This window comes from Triticum urartu, chromosome 1 (assembly GCF_003073215.2).
Source record: "Triticum urartu cultivar G1812 chromosome 1, Tu2.1, whole genome shotgun sequence".
Lineage (NCBI taxonomy): Eukaryota > Viridiplantae > Streptophyta > Magnoliopsida > Poales > Poaceae > Triticum > Triticum urartu.
The window spans coordinates 153,545,154-153,560,452 of record NC_053022.1 but is presented as its reverse complement, the minus strand read 5'-3'; the positions used below and the strand labels follow the sequence as shown (position 1 = coordinate 153,560,452).

General features: G+C 41.8%; 1 protein-coding gene across 2 annotated transcripts in view; it reads right to left on the bottom strand.

Annotated features, from left to right (window-relative positions):
• Positions 1–2,264: 2,264 nt before the first annotated feature.
• Positions 2,265–15,299, bottom strand: part of LOC125552249 — a 30,379-nt gene continuing 17,344 nt past the window's right edge. For both annotated transcript variants that reach the window (XM_048715748.1, XM_048715745.1), the window contains 2 exons: positions 3,364–3,560; positions 2,265–2,840 (listed from right to left, as the gene is read on the bottom strand). In XM_048715748.1, coding sequence (XP_048571705.1) covers positions 2,573–2,840; positions 3,364–3,560 — 465 coding nt within the window. In that variant the 3' untranslated portion in view covers positions 2,265–2,572. The remainder of the gene's footprint in view (positions 2,841–3,363; positions 3,561–15,299) is intronic.

Sequence of the window (15,299 nt, the reverse complement as noted above, 5' to 3'; positions counted from 1 at the left end):
ATGTGTCACTTGCCAAACGGACTCTTGACATGGTGATGTCCATAGAATGCTCCGCATCAGGATACTATCCGATTCTGGAAGGATTCATAGCATGGGGACAGAGTACTCATGGAATCTCACAACCGGCTTTTCTCCTATGTACAAAATGAAGACCTGTCATTGGCTCAATTCCATTCGGACCCCAACCCAGCACCCTTTTCCAGCTGCCACTATCACTCGAGGCGAGAGAGGAAATGGAGGATATACTATCAGTAACCAATATCATGACGCTGGATCACATGGAGATAGATGAATGGATCTTGAGTTGGGGAGATGTGCAATACAAACCACGTAAGTTCTACAAATTCCTATTCAGAAATGTAAGTGTGACACGGTATATCACAGAATTATGGAAGTCAAAATGCATCATGAGACATAAGTTTTTTGCGTGGCTCATGCTTCTGGATCGTGTGAACACTCTGAGACATGCTACTTAGAAGACATTTTAACATAGGAGATGATCATGCATGTCTATTATGCAATTCCACTGAGCTGGAGACTAACAAACATCTCTTATATGAGTGCTCGTTTGCACGAAGATGCTAGGAAATTGTGGCTATCAATTGGAACACAACTCTTGATCTTCAAACAATGTTTGACTTGGGCAAAGCGGCGTGCAGAAATCTCTCTTCAAAGAGGTCATTATTATATCGGCGTGGAACATATAAAGAGAGGTTAGGGAACCCTCTAGGCCATCTAATCTCAGATAAACAAACTCTCGGTAGCAATCTCATACACCATCATAATCCTCTGCACGAGGTATCCCTCCATCATGAATAACAAGAAGTGGGATGTAGGGCATTACTCTTCGGAGGCCCGAACCTGGGTAACCTATGTGTGCAGACTCCATCCAGGTACTTCCAACCTCGTCATGAACCCTACGGAGGGATCTGACGGTATTTTACGCCGTCACTAAGTCACGACTTTATCCTCATGGTTTATATATACCTTTGTCAGTACCTAGTGTTTCGTGGGAGGACATATCCATAAACTTATTTTAGGATTACCTCGAACAAAGGAGAGGACATATTTTCTAAAATGGCACACTTTATACCATGTCATAAAAAGCGATGATGGTGCCAATGTTGCTAATTTGTTCTTTCATGAAATTATTCACTTGTCTGGTATGCCAAATACTATTGTTTCATATCGTGGTACTAAATTTCTTAGTCATTTTTAATATGCTTATGGGCTAAATTGGGAACTAAACTAGTTTTTAGTACCACCTGTCACCCTCAAACTGATGGACAAATTAAAATAGTCAATAGAACATTATCTATTATGCTTATGACAGTTTTAAAGAATAACCTGAAAATATGGGAAGAATGCTTGCCTCATATTGAATTTTCTTATAATCGTTCGATACATTCTACTATTAAGATATGCCTAACTAAGAAAACATTGAGCGCATGAATGCTACATACAAACTTGCTGGGATAAGGCTAGAAAACATATTGTGTTTGAACCAAGAGATCTTGCTTGGTTACATTTACTGAAAGATAGGACAAAAGATCTTGCTTGGTTACATTTACTGAAAGATAGGTTTGAAAGATAGGTTTCTTGATTTACGCAAATCTAAGCTTATGCCACGTGCTGATGGTCGTCGTTTTCAGGTGTTAGAGAAAATAAATGATAATGCATAAAAACATAAGCTGCCTGCAGATTTTAAGATTAGTCCCACATTTAACACTGTAGATTTGAAGCTTTATTGGGTAGATTTAAAGTCTTATTAGGGTGAGGGAGATGAGTTTTCATCGAGGACGACTTCAATTCAAAAGGGAGGATGAGGACATCCCTATCACAGTTAGGCTAGTTGTAATGGGGAGTATCATATAGTAATATCATGTATATGATACTAATATACTACCTCCCTAATGCATAGTATCATATATTAGTATCATGTAGTACTCTATTTATTGCCATGCATGACATAAAGTAGCATAACATTTATTATGATACGGTATCATGATATGATACTCCACCATCTCTTTTTCATTTAATACTATGACACCTCATCAAAATTGCTTAGTTGGCATGCATAATACTATCTATGATACTACCATTACGACCAACCTTACACACATAGCCCCTGCTACTACACATACTGAACCAATTACTAGAGCTCACACACGCACAAGTTGCACAATTGTCAGGTTAGCACGTTAAATAAAAATAATCATGGTTTGATGTCCTAAAATTAGAAAAGAAAAAGGCATACTATTATGTCATGGAAAGACCTAACGGTGGTTGAAAGGTACATACACAGCTTAAGGTTCCTCTCCTTAGCAGCAGACTTATTTTACTAATCTATTCAGTCGTCGGGTCCAAACATCGCCTTGTACACGCGAAACAATTAATCAAGACTCTGGATCTGATGATAATAGCTAGACACCCTTATATAGCAGGTACATACTCCTACCATCACATCTAGTTACTTTACAACTAAGCATCTATTGTACAGCTATGCACAACTGAGGTAAGCCATAACAAACATGTAAACAAAGGGGTTCCATGATACAGGTTTGTAGTATCATCATATTATAGCTCCCGCGGTACTAAGAATCCCTTCCTCGTCAAGGGTCCCAGATGGAGGAGGGGGCACATACGGCTCAAAGAGCTTCACACTTGGGTTTGGATCATACTGCAATATATTGGCGGCTCGCTCAAATTCCTCTCGGAGGATCTTGATACTGAACTTGTCGACGACACGGCCAAGATCATGGGAGGTCTCGAAAGGGTCCTCAATACAAATGAGATGCCTGTCATTTCCGACACGTCTTGTCCAGTCCTTCATGTGCTTACTGAAAGTGCCACATGTATGAAGATAAACAATTTCTCAAACTACTTCATGTTCCACTATGGAATAAGGAAAAACACAAGCTTCTTCGCTTCATTGATTGCATGTTCAACTCTTTCATGATTCACTAGTTGGTTTGACAAGAGAAGGTAATCCCTCTTTTGCAAGATGCAGGGCGCATTTTGATTGGTTAAAACAATGCTTTGACCAACAATTACTGTAGTACGTAATTTATTTCACATAGAATTGAAGCCATTAAATTTGCATTCAGAAGTACTTACGATGATTTTGTATCACATAACAACATATTAAATGTTTTTGGTCAAAGCCTTGTCCTAATCAACAATAATACGTCCTACCTGTACATTTTGCAACGAAGGGAATACCATACCAAATGTGAACAAAAATAAATGCTGCTGAACACAGTTCGGCATCATGAGATCCAGAAAGGGACCAGGGAGGGAACAAAAGCTCAGCACCGATAAATGTGGGAATGAAAGGGTGGTTGAGCAAGTATGCAACATTACCTAATGATCTTTCCCGTACGAATTGATATAACATCTTGTGTGTAATCATGCTGGTACGCCCAATAATGGAAGAAGGCCCAAAGCAGACTTGACAGAGTCTCATTGTTGTGAGCCCCATAGTAACTTAGCTTGTCCACTTGATCAAAATAAGCATAATGATTATCATCCACAGTGACATAACAAGTTGCCTCCATTTCCTGGTAGCATTGATAATGTAGTTGAGAAAAAAAAACATGTCACCATTGCAGAACAAACGGATAATGGTGCTACAACATAGTGCAAACAAAAAATACTACTCCATTCCATAATTCTTGTTGTGGTTTTAGTTTGAACTAAAACCACGACAAGAATTATGGAACAGAGGTAGTAGTTAACAAGGCTCAGTATCATAGTTCATGTGCTCAGGAAAGAACCCTTGAGCTATTTTGGTCGACAGATAAAGGAGTAATGATGGGAAGGGAAATGCAAATTTCTTTCCATCCTTTTTAAACTGGAGAGTTTCTTCTTGACCATTAACCATATGGAGATAATATCAATATTTTAAAATACTGCAGCTTAAGTTCACCTTCGAAATTTGGATAAATGAGACAATATCAACAACGCCAAACAACAAGAAAAATATCAACTTTCAGCAAGCAATTAAGCCAAAAGAACAATAATCCAGCAAGACAATTTCTTAGATCAAACAAAGTTAGCTTTTGAATGAATCAGTTATTAGCCCTTCACAAAGAGAATAGCATTAGCATGGAATGGCAGAACATATAACCTGTTGCATTAGGAATTAATATTGTAAAGAGAGCATCAGCAACCTAGGTAGCATCCACTTAACATAGCCGGAATTCATCCAGATCTTGGTACACGTCTTCCATTGATGTAATCTAACCCATGGCGCCCAATCTGAAAACGCTGGGGCCCAAACGAGTGTGAAATTCGTCACCTGGCTGGCATGCTAAGACTCATGCTGGACAGCCGACTGACTTGCTCGCTGTGGACCAAGCCATACAACCCACTGTATTTAGGGATTTTCGTCCGTCCTAACAGTAGTACAAGAGCTAGGACGTAGATTTGTAGTCGCTGGAATGTCATGTCAGGTTGCAAGGGGATGTAGAACACAGAAGAAAAAAAGTTCATGATAGACCCAAGTTCAAGCCTCCCAAGGTGGGTAAAAGTTTCATTTCCTGCCTTGTTCTTTTTTGTATATGTGGAGAAGTACAAAAGATCAATTAGAATATCAGGGGGTGGGGGGCGGTACTTAACGGGTTAGAAGAACTTGATGAGATCTAACAGACTTAGACGGGAAGCGTAGAAATCTCTATGTGGGCTAAAGATGGTGTGTTGCGTATTGCCAGTCAGACTGTCAGGGCACTTTCAGATTGGATTATCCAACTGCAGAATTTCTGCACAAACAGCTAGTTTCTCCATCCCCACTATATAAGCCACCTGCCCTTTTGGAAGAGGGTTGACCACTTCATTCCAAATATTCCAGATCTGAGAAGAACACTCCCCACTCTCTCCCAGCCCTAATTCTTAGAACCCTTGAGAGGTTTGTGAGGGATTTGAGTCAGGAGCTACAAACAGTCAAGATCTGTTTTTCCTCTTTTTCTTGACCAAATGGTTTCTTGATGAGCAAGTTCCGAGCGTTTCCCGTATTCTTCGAACCCTTGAGAGATTTGAGAGGAGCTAAAAATAGCCAAGATCTGTTTTTCCACTCTTTCTTGACCAACCAATTTCTTGATTTGAGCAAGTTCCAAGCATTCCCCTTTGATCTTGTTACTCTTAAGAGGTTGGAGATTCCTAGGCGGTAGGAGCACCGGTGAGGTTGTGAATTACCCCATTGTTTGTAAAGGTTTGGAGGCCGTCTCAAGGTCTACCGCGAGTGGTTGGACATCGGCCTCGTGGTGTAGGAAGGTTTTGTGGTTTCCCACCTCTCCAACAGTGACTAGCTTCGCTCCAAGGAAGTAAATGGATACATATTCATCCCCGTGTCTTCGGTTATCTCCACCCAACACCCAACACTGATTTCATTTATCACTTCGGTCCCTTGACCTCGCAAGCATCAGAACATAGGTTGTTACTCACCGTTGCTACATTAGGCAGAACCCCCCCCCCCCCCCCCCCCCCCCCCCCCCCCCCCCCCCGCGCGCACACCTATAGTCTATCCCGATTCTCTCATCTGTAGCAACCAGGCTTGAGGCAATCCTGCAGGGTGTTCATAACTAGTGCCTTTTAACTATAACTGAGAGAGCTTTGCTCATCTTATCTCCCCTAGTGGGATCAAGGCCTCCTATCTAACTAGAAAGGTTGCTGGGCTACCCGCCATTCTGGAGGCCTTCACGCGATGGGATGAATTGAACCGTTCGGTATTTTCACTATTGAACGGTTTAAGTGCCTGACGATCCCTACGCCGTTAAAATTTCAAATCCTTCGACGATGCATGTGCAGCATCCAGGGGCTGATGACGGGTGGGCTCCTTATACGTGGTCTCCAGAAAATAAGATGGGTTTTTTCGGCTCTTGGTACGCGAAGAATGGGATGTGCAGGGTGGGTGGTAAAAACCTAGCGCAGCGCCTCTCCCCTCCCCCCTTTCCCATCCCTCCTCGCGTAGCAGCTGCCTCGTCTCCCTGCCACATCGCCACCGTCGTCATTGCCGCTCCACCTCCTTTCCTCCACGCCCTCCCCTGCGAGCCTGGTACGGAGGCCAGCCGCCGTCGCCGTCATCCACTCACCTCTCCGGTGTCTGTCCTCGTCTCCTCCCCTGCGACCGTGATAGGGCCTCGAGCCATGTGGCGTCGCCGGCGGTGGCGGCGAACGGAACAGAGCGGCGGCAGCTGGTGCTGCGCATCGTTATCTCTTCCTCAAATCAGCAGCACCAACAAGCACACCATAGACGACTACAGGATCACCCCTCGGCATCCACCGGGCCCAGATTAACGCCAGTGGTGTCGCCCTTTTGGTGTGGTGAGTTTTCTCGTGCATTCTTCTTGCCTCACTCATTTTGCAGCTGGTAGCCATCACTAAAAAAAGATGTCTATATTTAAGATCTTTGACTTGAGGTGGGGTTCTCTTATTGGTTCCAGTCAGAATGTTTTGGCTATTGTGGCATGTCAATTGTTACCTATGTTGAGAGCCTTAAGCCTTGGTTTCTTCATACTGAAATACTCCCTCCGTCCCAAAATGTTAGACGTTTTTTGGCACTATGATAGCATCAAAAAATGTCTTATATTTTGAGACGGAGGGAATAGATTACATTCCACTGTCTTGATTTTCAGAATGAGAGTAGGTAGCAAGACCAGATGCTCATGTTTCAGAATTTTCTCCATTGCACACCCCCCCATCTGAAATATTGGTCTTACCGATTTGATGTTGGCTCACATGCAGGTTCAGAGAGTAGTGCCATGTATGATAATATATATAGCATTTAAATGGCTCCAATTCAAATACTTTTGTGTTAATTCAAAAATCCAAAAATGACCTAGAAATATGTGCATCATTTTTGGCAGAGGTTTTCACCTTTATCAAAAATCATGAACTTTTCTGAAGGGCATTTTGTGTTCATTGAAATATTTTTATTTGAACCTATTAGATTTAATTTGATGCTAGGGTTTACTCAATCCCCATTTCAAGTTTAAAAGAAATTTAAACATGATACAACAAAGAATAACTAGCCTAGGTGATTACCAGACTAGGGATGTAACAGATGGCTTGCGGTGATCTTTTTATTGCCAGACAGCGCTTTCGAGTTTCATGAGGTATGGTCATTATCAAAAGGTAGTTATTGGCTCTGTTCATGAAGACTATGTTATACCACCTATTATTATTCAGATTGTTTCCTTTCTTGTCTAACAAAGATATGCCTCCTTTATATTTAGAAAACCATTTCTCAAACCACATGTTCAGTAGAATGGATATCTCAAAGGACCAAGATCTAGCTATGTTAAAAAGGTAGTCTGCCACTGCCTAGGTAACTGTGTTATTTGCTCTGAGATGGGAGGAGGTCAGCCATGAGGTGGGGAAGCATGTACGACGCCCAGATCACCAATTACTAGCCAGTCACGCCTTGTCCCATCGTCGCATAGTGTTGGTCATGAGTGTCGACGACTAGGCAAAGAGAGTTCTCTTTTTCCTGATTTTTCTTTCATGTGCAGACCATATGTCCAGGACACATATAGTCGTATTAAAATATATATATATATATATATATGATAATGCTTGTGTACTCCTAGGAGTATATACTCCCGCTCTTCATATACCACATAGTTGATACCACTATACATCATTATTATTTTTAATATACCTTATTAATTATTACTAGATACCTAAAAGTGAGTTTTGTAAAAAAAATCCATTTGGGTGCATGTATTTTATTTTGTACGCACATAAATTGTTATTTTATACGTACAAATGGTATATTACGTAAACTATGAGCCTTGATGATATTCTTTCATAAAATTTGTATTGAGCTATCTTAGAATAAGTAATACGGTATATTGAGAATGAAAAAGAGGTACAAAACATTTGATTATGAGGTATATTGAACGTGGGAGTACATACTCCCAGGAGTACAGAAAATTTTATATATATATATATAGGGAAAATCCATCCTACCACCCGGTGGTAGTTACCCCACATATCTCATATACTACCATGTGGTACTATATATACAATTTTATTATTTTAAATATGTTCATATAATATATCTAAGATATTTCAAAGCAAGTTACATGAAAAAATTGCATATGAACCCATAGTTTTTGTTATATTTGTGAAATAGTGTTACTATTCATCACCCAGGGTGCAGAATAAGTTATTCTTCACCCGAGGTAATCTTACGATCGCTTCATAAATATATATATGTTAGAATCCTAAGCCCCATCAACCTATTTCTCTTGATATTATAATAAAGACATCACATGGTTTTAATTCCAGGATTATTTCTTATGATCCTATTTCTCTTGCTATTCTAAGTACTCGCTACTTCTAATCTGAAGCCTATTTATTTTATTCATTGTTTCAACTCAGGAAATAGTTGCAGCAGCATTTGTAATTTGTTGTTGTTGTTAGTGTTTATTTCAATGGACTTGTTTTCTATTTCTCTTCACTTTCTTATGCTATTTCCTACTCTCTATGTGGAATAAGCATTTCTTTTGAACGGTGACTGTCACTTGGCTGGGCTCTGGCCCATGCTGGTGAGTATTTTTTGTGTGCCACATGCCACAAATCTGCTACACCTGTTGGATCCCACTACCAATGCTCAGACCCCAAGTGCTCTTCTATGGAAGGAGATTTGCCAACGATCGAGCTTCAGGACAAACACCACAGAGAGTGAGTTCTGTATATGGCATAATCATAGGAAACCTCTCATATGATTTTTCATTGTAATCTCCTCTGCCTGTTTTTGCCCACGTTGATTGATGCTAATTATTCTGCCTATTTTCGTGTACCCAAGTGCTTATGAGAGCTGGATAGATAATCCATGCTGATTTATTTAGCTGTGGCATGTATGGCAGTTGCACCAGGCTGACAATTAGTTCTCGACAAGGTAATTTACCTCTCCCCCTTTACATATCACGGATATATGTGGTGGCGGTTCCCTACCATTACTAGAGCGAGGACTATATAGATGTATTTTTGTGTGCTTGCCAATCTCCCGTAATGAAAGTAATAACCAGATAGTTAGAGGAAGACCTTTGAATGTAGATAACGTAGTCATTGCATTGTGTTTCTTTGTAACCTATTTGCTACGGTATGTCTGGTAGCTGGGAGGCTCTATCTCCAGAGACCTCCTGATGTAGAAGACCCAATCATTGCATTCTGTTTCTTCGTAACCTATTTGCTACGGATTCTACCTCGACATTCTTACATGTCATTACCACCTTTAACTTCCAGCTTTCCCATTTTGTCAACTGAGTCGCATCGGTCGAGTAAATAGTATCCAATGCACCATAAATGTCATACTTCAGTGTGATTGTAACCTAACACATTGATGAGTAGTTGTTAGTAAGCTACAAGCTACCTTTGGTCTCACTTCTTTTTTCACTTATAGTTGGTCTGTTTCAGGTTTCTATTATTTCCTTTGTAACTTTGCTCGAATGATTATGAATCACACCATTTGGCTTGCATCCTTGGCGACAGTGACGAGATAGTTGAGCATGGGACTTTCCCTCAAACCATGGCAGCATATATGCCCCTTGGGCTGTGCAATAGAGATAAGTTGAAACCTTTCTTTCTCACACCTATAACAAGCATGATGTCGTTGGTTGTGCTCACTTCACATACTCTTATGCCATGAAACCTTTCTTTCTCACACCTTATGATAAGCATGATGACAACACTTGTTGGGTGAACCACCACATGCATGATGGACACCGTGTTCATGCTTACCACCTTTGTGTTTCCAAGTTTATGTTCTGTTTGCTCATTTCAAAGGAATCAGAATGTGGTGCCGTCATGAGACATCTTGCCCGCGAGAAGACATACACCCTGTGGCGCCGCTTGAGAGAAAGTTGTGTGCACATTTTCATTTAAAAAGATAGACGAAGTCCTCGCCTTCATCTAGAAAAACATTAAAAAAAAATCCTCGCCTCCATCTAGAAAAAGAAGTAAAAAATAAAAGAAAAAAAAATCATCAACGCAGCCTACAAACGAGCGCCACTGTGTAGCCCTCCATTGTAAAAAATGTATGGGGTCATCACCTACATCTAAAAAGAAAAAAACATTTAAAAAATTCCTCACCTCCATCTAAAAATAATATCCCCAAAGCTTTTTCACCGCGGCCAACTAACTTACGCCACGTGGCATAACTGGTTGGCCGCCCTTCACGCGACGCTTAATGGGTTTAGTACTTGCCAACAAGTGTTTTGGGAACCTTCCTAAGGTGAACTCATTCCCTTTGTACCATCTTGATATGAGCTTCATGAATGGGCTACACTTTCATGTTGTTTGCAAGATGCATCTCATGGATTTAGGAGCGACTTTGGAGAGTGGGCCATATAGAACATCAAGATGATGGTGAGTACATGGTGGTTGACAAGTTCCACTCTTGTGACGACTTCGATCTAGGATCTTTCAAGAGGGGGAGGGGGGGGGGGGCAGGAGATGGTGCAAAGCACCCTAGGGTTATCACCTTGGCTTTGGCTCTGTACCCAAGGGACAAGCGCATCACATATACTAAGGTGAATTCCATCCTTTATGTGTGTCTACTTCGTTCTCTCATGGATGGTATACTACTTGACCCTCCGACCCTTTACACATTTATGTTTGAGCTGAGCACCACACGTATCAGGGAGGATTGCAAGCACAATACCTCTCCTACCACATAGCCAAAATCTATGAGTGTTTGAGTGTTGACGAGACTATCTTTTGAAGATAAGAGCAAGGAGTTCATCATCAAAAACATCTATTACCTTTTGGAGAGTGGTGTCTCCTATATTGGTTAGGTGTCACTTGGGAGCCTCCAAGCTTGTGGAGTTGAACCAAGGAGTTTGTAAGAGCAAGGAGATCGCCTACTTTGTGAAGATCTACCCAAGTGAGGCTAGTCCTTTGTGGGCGTAAGCCATGATTGCATAGACAAGGATGCTTCTTCGTGGACCCTTGTGGGTGGAGCCCTTCGTGGACCCGCGCAGCCATTACCCTCCGTGAGTTCAAGTCTCCAACGTGGATGTACGACAACACCACCTACCGGAACCACGAGAAAAATCACCGTGTCTTCATTGCGTTTGATTATCTCCAAACCCCTCCTTTACGTTCATGTGCGAAGTCTTTACTTTTTGCTGCCACCATATTTAACTCATCGGTTGTCCTTAAGGCCCTTGGCTCGGATTTTGACAATTATGTGCACCTACCTGCGATAGGGACCCGTGGCGGTATTCTGTTGGCCTGGACGAGTACAGAGGTGACCATCACCGATCCTCTTTTCACCACCAACGCCTTGTCTGCTAAGGTCTCTACCCCATCCGGCGCCGGCACGCCGTGGTGGATCACCGTGGTCTATGGACCGCAGCATGACGACGCCAAGGTAGCCTTCTTGCAAGAGCTACACGACATCCGCGATGAATGCCCGGGCCGTAGATGCTTTGCGGCGACTTCAACCTTATATACCGCGGTCGACACGCTTGGCCGCCTTTTGTGCCGCGCCACCGAGCTGGGCATCCTGCAGCAGCTTCACCCCCAGCGACCGACCCTCGCCGTCTCGCTATATGCGGACGATGTGATCCTATTCTGCCACCCCTCGCGGAGCGCAATCCTGGCAGTGAAGGGTATCCTACAGCTCTTTGGGCGTGCCTCGGGCCTCCAGGCGAACTACCTAAAGAGCTCGGCCACCCTTATTCGCTACGATGCCAACGAAGCTGCGCTTGTCATCAACTTACTTGGCTGGGTTAAATTGTGATCCAAATTCTACCGTATTGGACTAGACGTAGTACATACGGTGTGGGCCTTTGCGTTGACATCGACGCGTATGAGTACAACTTGTTTACTTGTCCTCCAAGGACTCTTATGTATTGCCCTCATATAAACCCCATGTAGTCGCACCTAAGACGGCATGTCGTCTCATGCTTGTAATACTCCTCATAGTAATTGCGCCTTCGTGCATCCGTGGTTTTCTCCCGCAAGGGTTTCCACGTAAAAATTTGTGTGCTCTCGTGTCTCGTTTATTCTCGTTTTATCTAACAAGTGGTATCAGAGCCAAGTTGCAGATACGAGATTTGAGACGAGAGATTAGGGTTGTTGTTGTGTGCGTCGTCGTGTCCATGCGTTCCACCGAGTCCGAGACGAGGTCTGCTGCACGGGTGATTTATTAGCAGCATTGCTACCCAAGACCGACAGCAGTATCGTACGTACGCGTACAGATCGACCGAACGCTACAGCCTTCCGCCAAGTTGTCGTCGCTGCTCCACGTACAGGCTACAAGTCCCAAGGCTCAAGGACGATTTGATTGCTCCACCTTCACGTGGTCAAGCCAGTGCCTGATTGATCTACTACTTCCGCGCTACACGTCATCACACAAAGGGATCGGCTCAAGTACTAGTACTGATTGATTTTGGATTACTGTTCACCTTGAGGCTACTAGTATTGGTTCGGATCTTCAATTGCTACGGCCACCAGTGAACTAGCAGGTGCTATTTCTTCTGGTTCTTGGTCCGCATATTAAATCTGTCAAGAATTTTTCTATCGGCTTGTACTACTTTGTGAACACAGATTTAATCTACTCATGGCATCCATGAAGTACGATGTTCCGTTGTTGGATCGTGACACAAGGTTTACCCTATGGCAAGTCAAGATGCGGGCGTTGTTGGCACATGCCGACTATGATGAAGCAGTGGATAGTATTGGGAAGAATCAGATTCAGGACAGGACTGATGCGGAGAAAAGAATAGATCGTAAGGCTTTGTAACAAATTCAACTCCATTTGCATAATAATATTTTGCAAGAAGTTTTGAGCAAGAAAACTGCCGCCGCTCTATGGTTAAAGCTAGAAGGGATTTGCATGACAAAAGACCTCACCAGCAAGATGCATCTGAAGCAAAAATTATTCCTGCACAGGTTACCCGAGGGAGGTAATGTTTTGAATCATATTTTAGAATTTAAAGAGATCATATCTGATCTAGCTGCAACGGAGGTTAAGTATGAAGAGGAAGATACTGCTTTAATGTTACTTTGTTCACTGCCAAGTTCTTATACCAATTTTAGAGACACCATATTATGCAGTCGTGATACTCTCACACTTCATGAAGTTTATGAAGCTTTGAACTCTAAGGAGAAGATGAAACTAATGGTGCCTCATGATGGTTCAAGTTCATCCCAAGCTGAGGGATTATCTGTTCGTGGCAGGACAAAGGAAAAGAACTCACATAATGGAAACAAAGGCAAAAGTAAAAACGGCTAGAGGGGCCGGTCGCAATCCAGAGACAAGAAATATTGTAGATATTGCAAGAGAGACGGGCATGACATCTCAGTGTGTTTCAAGTTGCAGAACAAGGAAAAGAGGAAAGGTAACAAACAAGGTGAAAATTCTGCTAACGTTGCTCGTGATGATAGTTCCGATGATGCTCTTGTCGTTATTGCTGGATGTGCTGAGACCAATGATGAGTGGGTACTTGACACTGCATGCGCTTTTCATATGTGTCCACATAGGGATTGGTTTAATACTTTTGATTCCACTACTTCTGGTTCCATTTTGGGTTTTGATAATTCACCATGCAAGATTGAAGGCATATGTTCCATTCGAATCAAGATGTTTGATGGCACAATCAGAACTTTGACAGATGTTCAGTATATTCCGAAGATGAGAGAAATCTTATTTCTATGAGTGCCCTTGATGCAAAGGGGTACAAATATTCAGGTGGAGATAGTGTTTTGAAGGTCACCAAAGGCTCCCTTGTTGTGATGAAAGATGACTTAAGTTCAACCAATGGTCTTTATTACCTTCGAGGTTCTACCGTTTCAGGTAACGCTACTCCAGTTGTTTCAAAGAGTTCTGATTGTGATGCTGCTAACCTTTGGCATATGCGTCTGGGACATGAGTGAACTTGGTTTAGCAGAGTTAAATAAGAAAGGTTTTCTTGATGGATATGAACTTGGTAAATTAAAATTTTGTGAGCATTGTATCTTCGGCAAACACAAGATGGTGAAGTTCAACACTTCGACTCATACAACTAAAGGTATTCTTGATTATGTTCATTTTGATTTATAGGGACCATCTCGCAGAAAGTCACTAGGTGGTGCTAGTTAAATGCTGACTATTATTGATGATTATTCAAGAAAAGTTTGGCCTTATTTCTTGAAGCATAAACATGAAGCAATCTCAGCTTTTAAGGAGTGAAAGATTATGATTGAGAGACAAACTGAAAAGAAGGTAAAAATACTTCACACTGATAATGGTATGGAATTCTGTTCTAAGCAATTTAAGAATTATTGCAAGTCTGAAGGCATTGTCAGACATTACACCGTTCCATATACTCCTCAACAAAATGGTGTTGCTAAGCGTATGAACAAGACCATTATTTCCAAAGCCCGTTGCATGTTGTCCAATGCAGGTTTGCATAGGCGTTTTTGGGTTAAGGCCGCTTCCACTGCTTGTTATCTCATTAACCGTTCACCATTTATTGCTCTTAATAAAAAAACTCCAATTGAGGTATGGTCTGGTTCACCTGCTGATTATTCACAGTTGAGAGTTGGTTGCACTGCTTATGCTCATGTTGATAATGGAAAATTGGAGCCTAGGGCTGTTAAGTGCATCTTTCTTGGTTATAATTCTGGTGTTAAAGGTTTTAAATTGTGGAATCCTGAAACCCAGAAGGTTGTTATTAGCAGAAATGTTATCTTCAATGAAACTGCTATGTTACATGATGTTCCATCTACTACTATTCTTCTTGAGAGTGAACAGCAGCCTACTGTTCAGGTGGAGCATGTTATTGATTCAGGTGATAGGTCTGGTACAGAAAATGTTGATGCACATGTTGATCCCTTCGTTGATGATGAGCATGTCACTCCCACTCCAAATCAGCCTATTGTTCCACTCAATTGGAATCTCGCACGTGACAGAGTTAGGCGGGGTACTAATAAACCTGACAGGTTACTTGAAGAGTGCAATATTGTTTCTTTTGCTTTATCTGTTGCAGAAGAAACTGAAGGTAATTCTAAACCTTCTTCATATTCCGAGGTTATTATTTCTGGTGATAGTAATAAGTGGATGACTGCTATGCATGATGAGATGAAATCACTTGAAAAGAATGGCACTTGGGATTTAGTAAGATTACCTAGAGAGAAGAAATCTATTCGTTGCAAGTGGGTTTTCAAGAGGAAAGAAGGTTTTCTCCTAATGATGAGACAAGATATAAAGCAAGGTTAGTTGCTAAAGGTTATAGTTAGATTCCAGGTATTGAGTATAATGAAGTCTTTTCTCCTGTTGTGAAGCATAGCTCTATTCACACTTTACT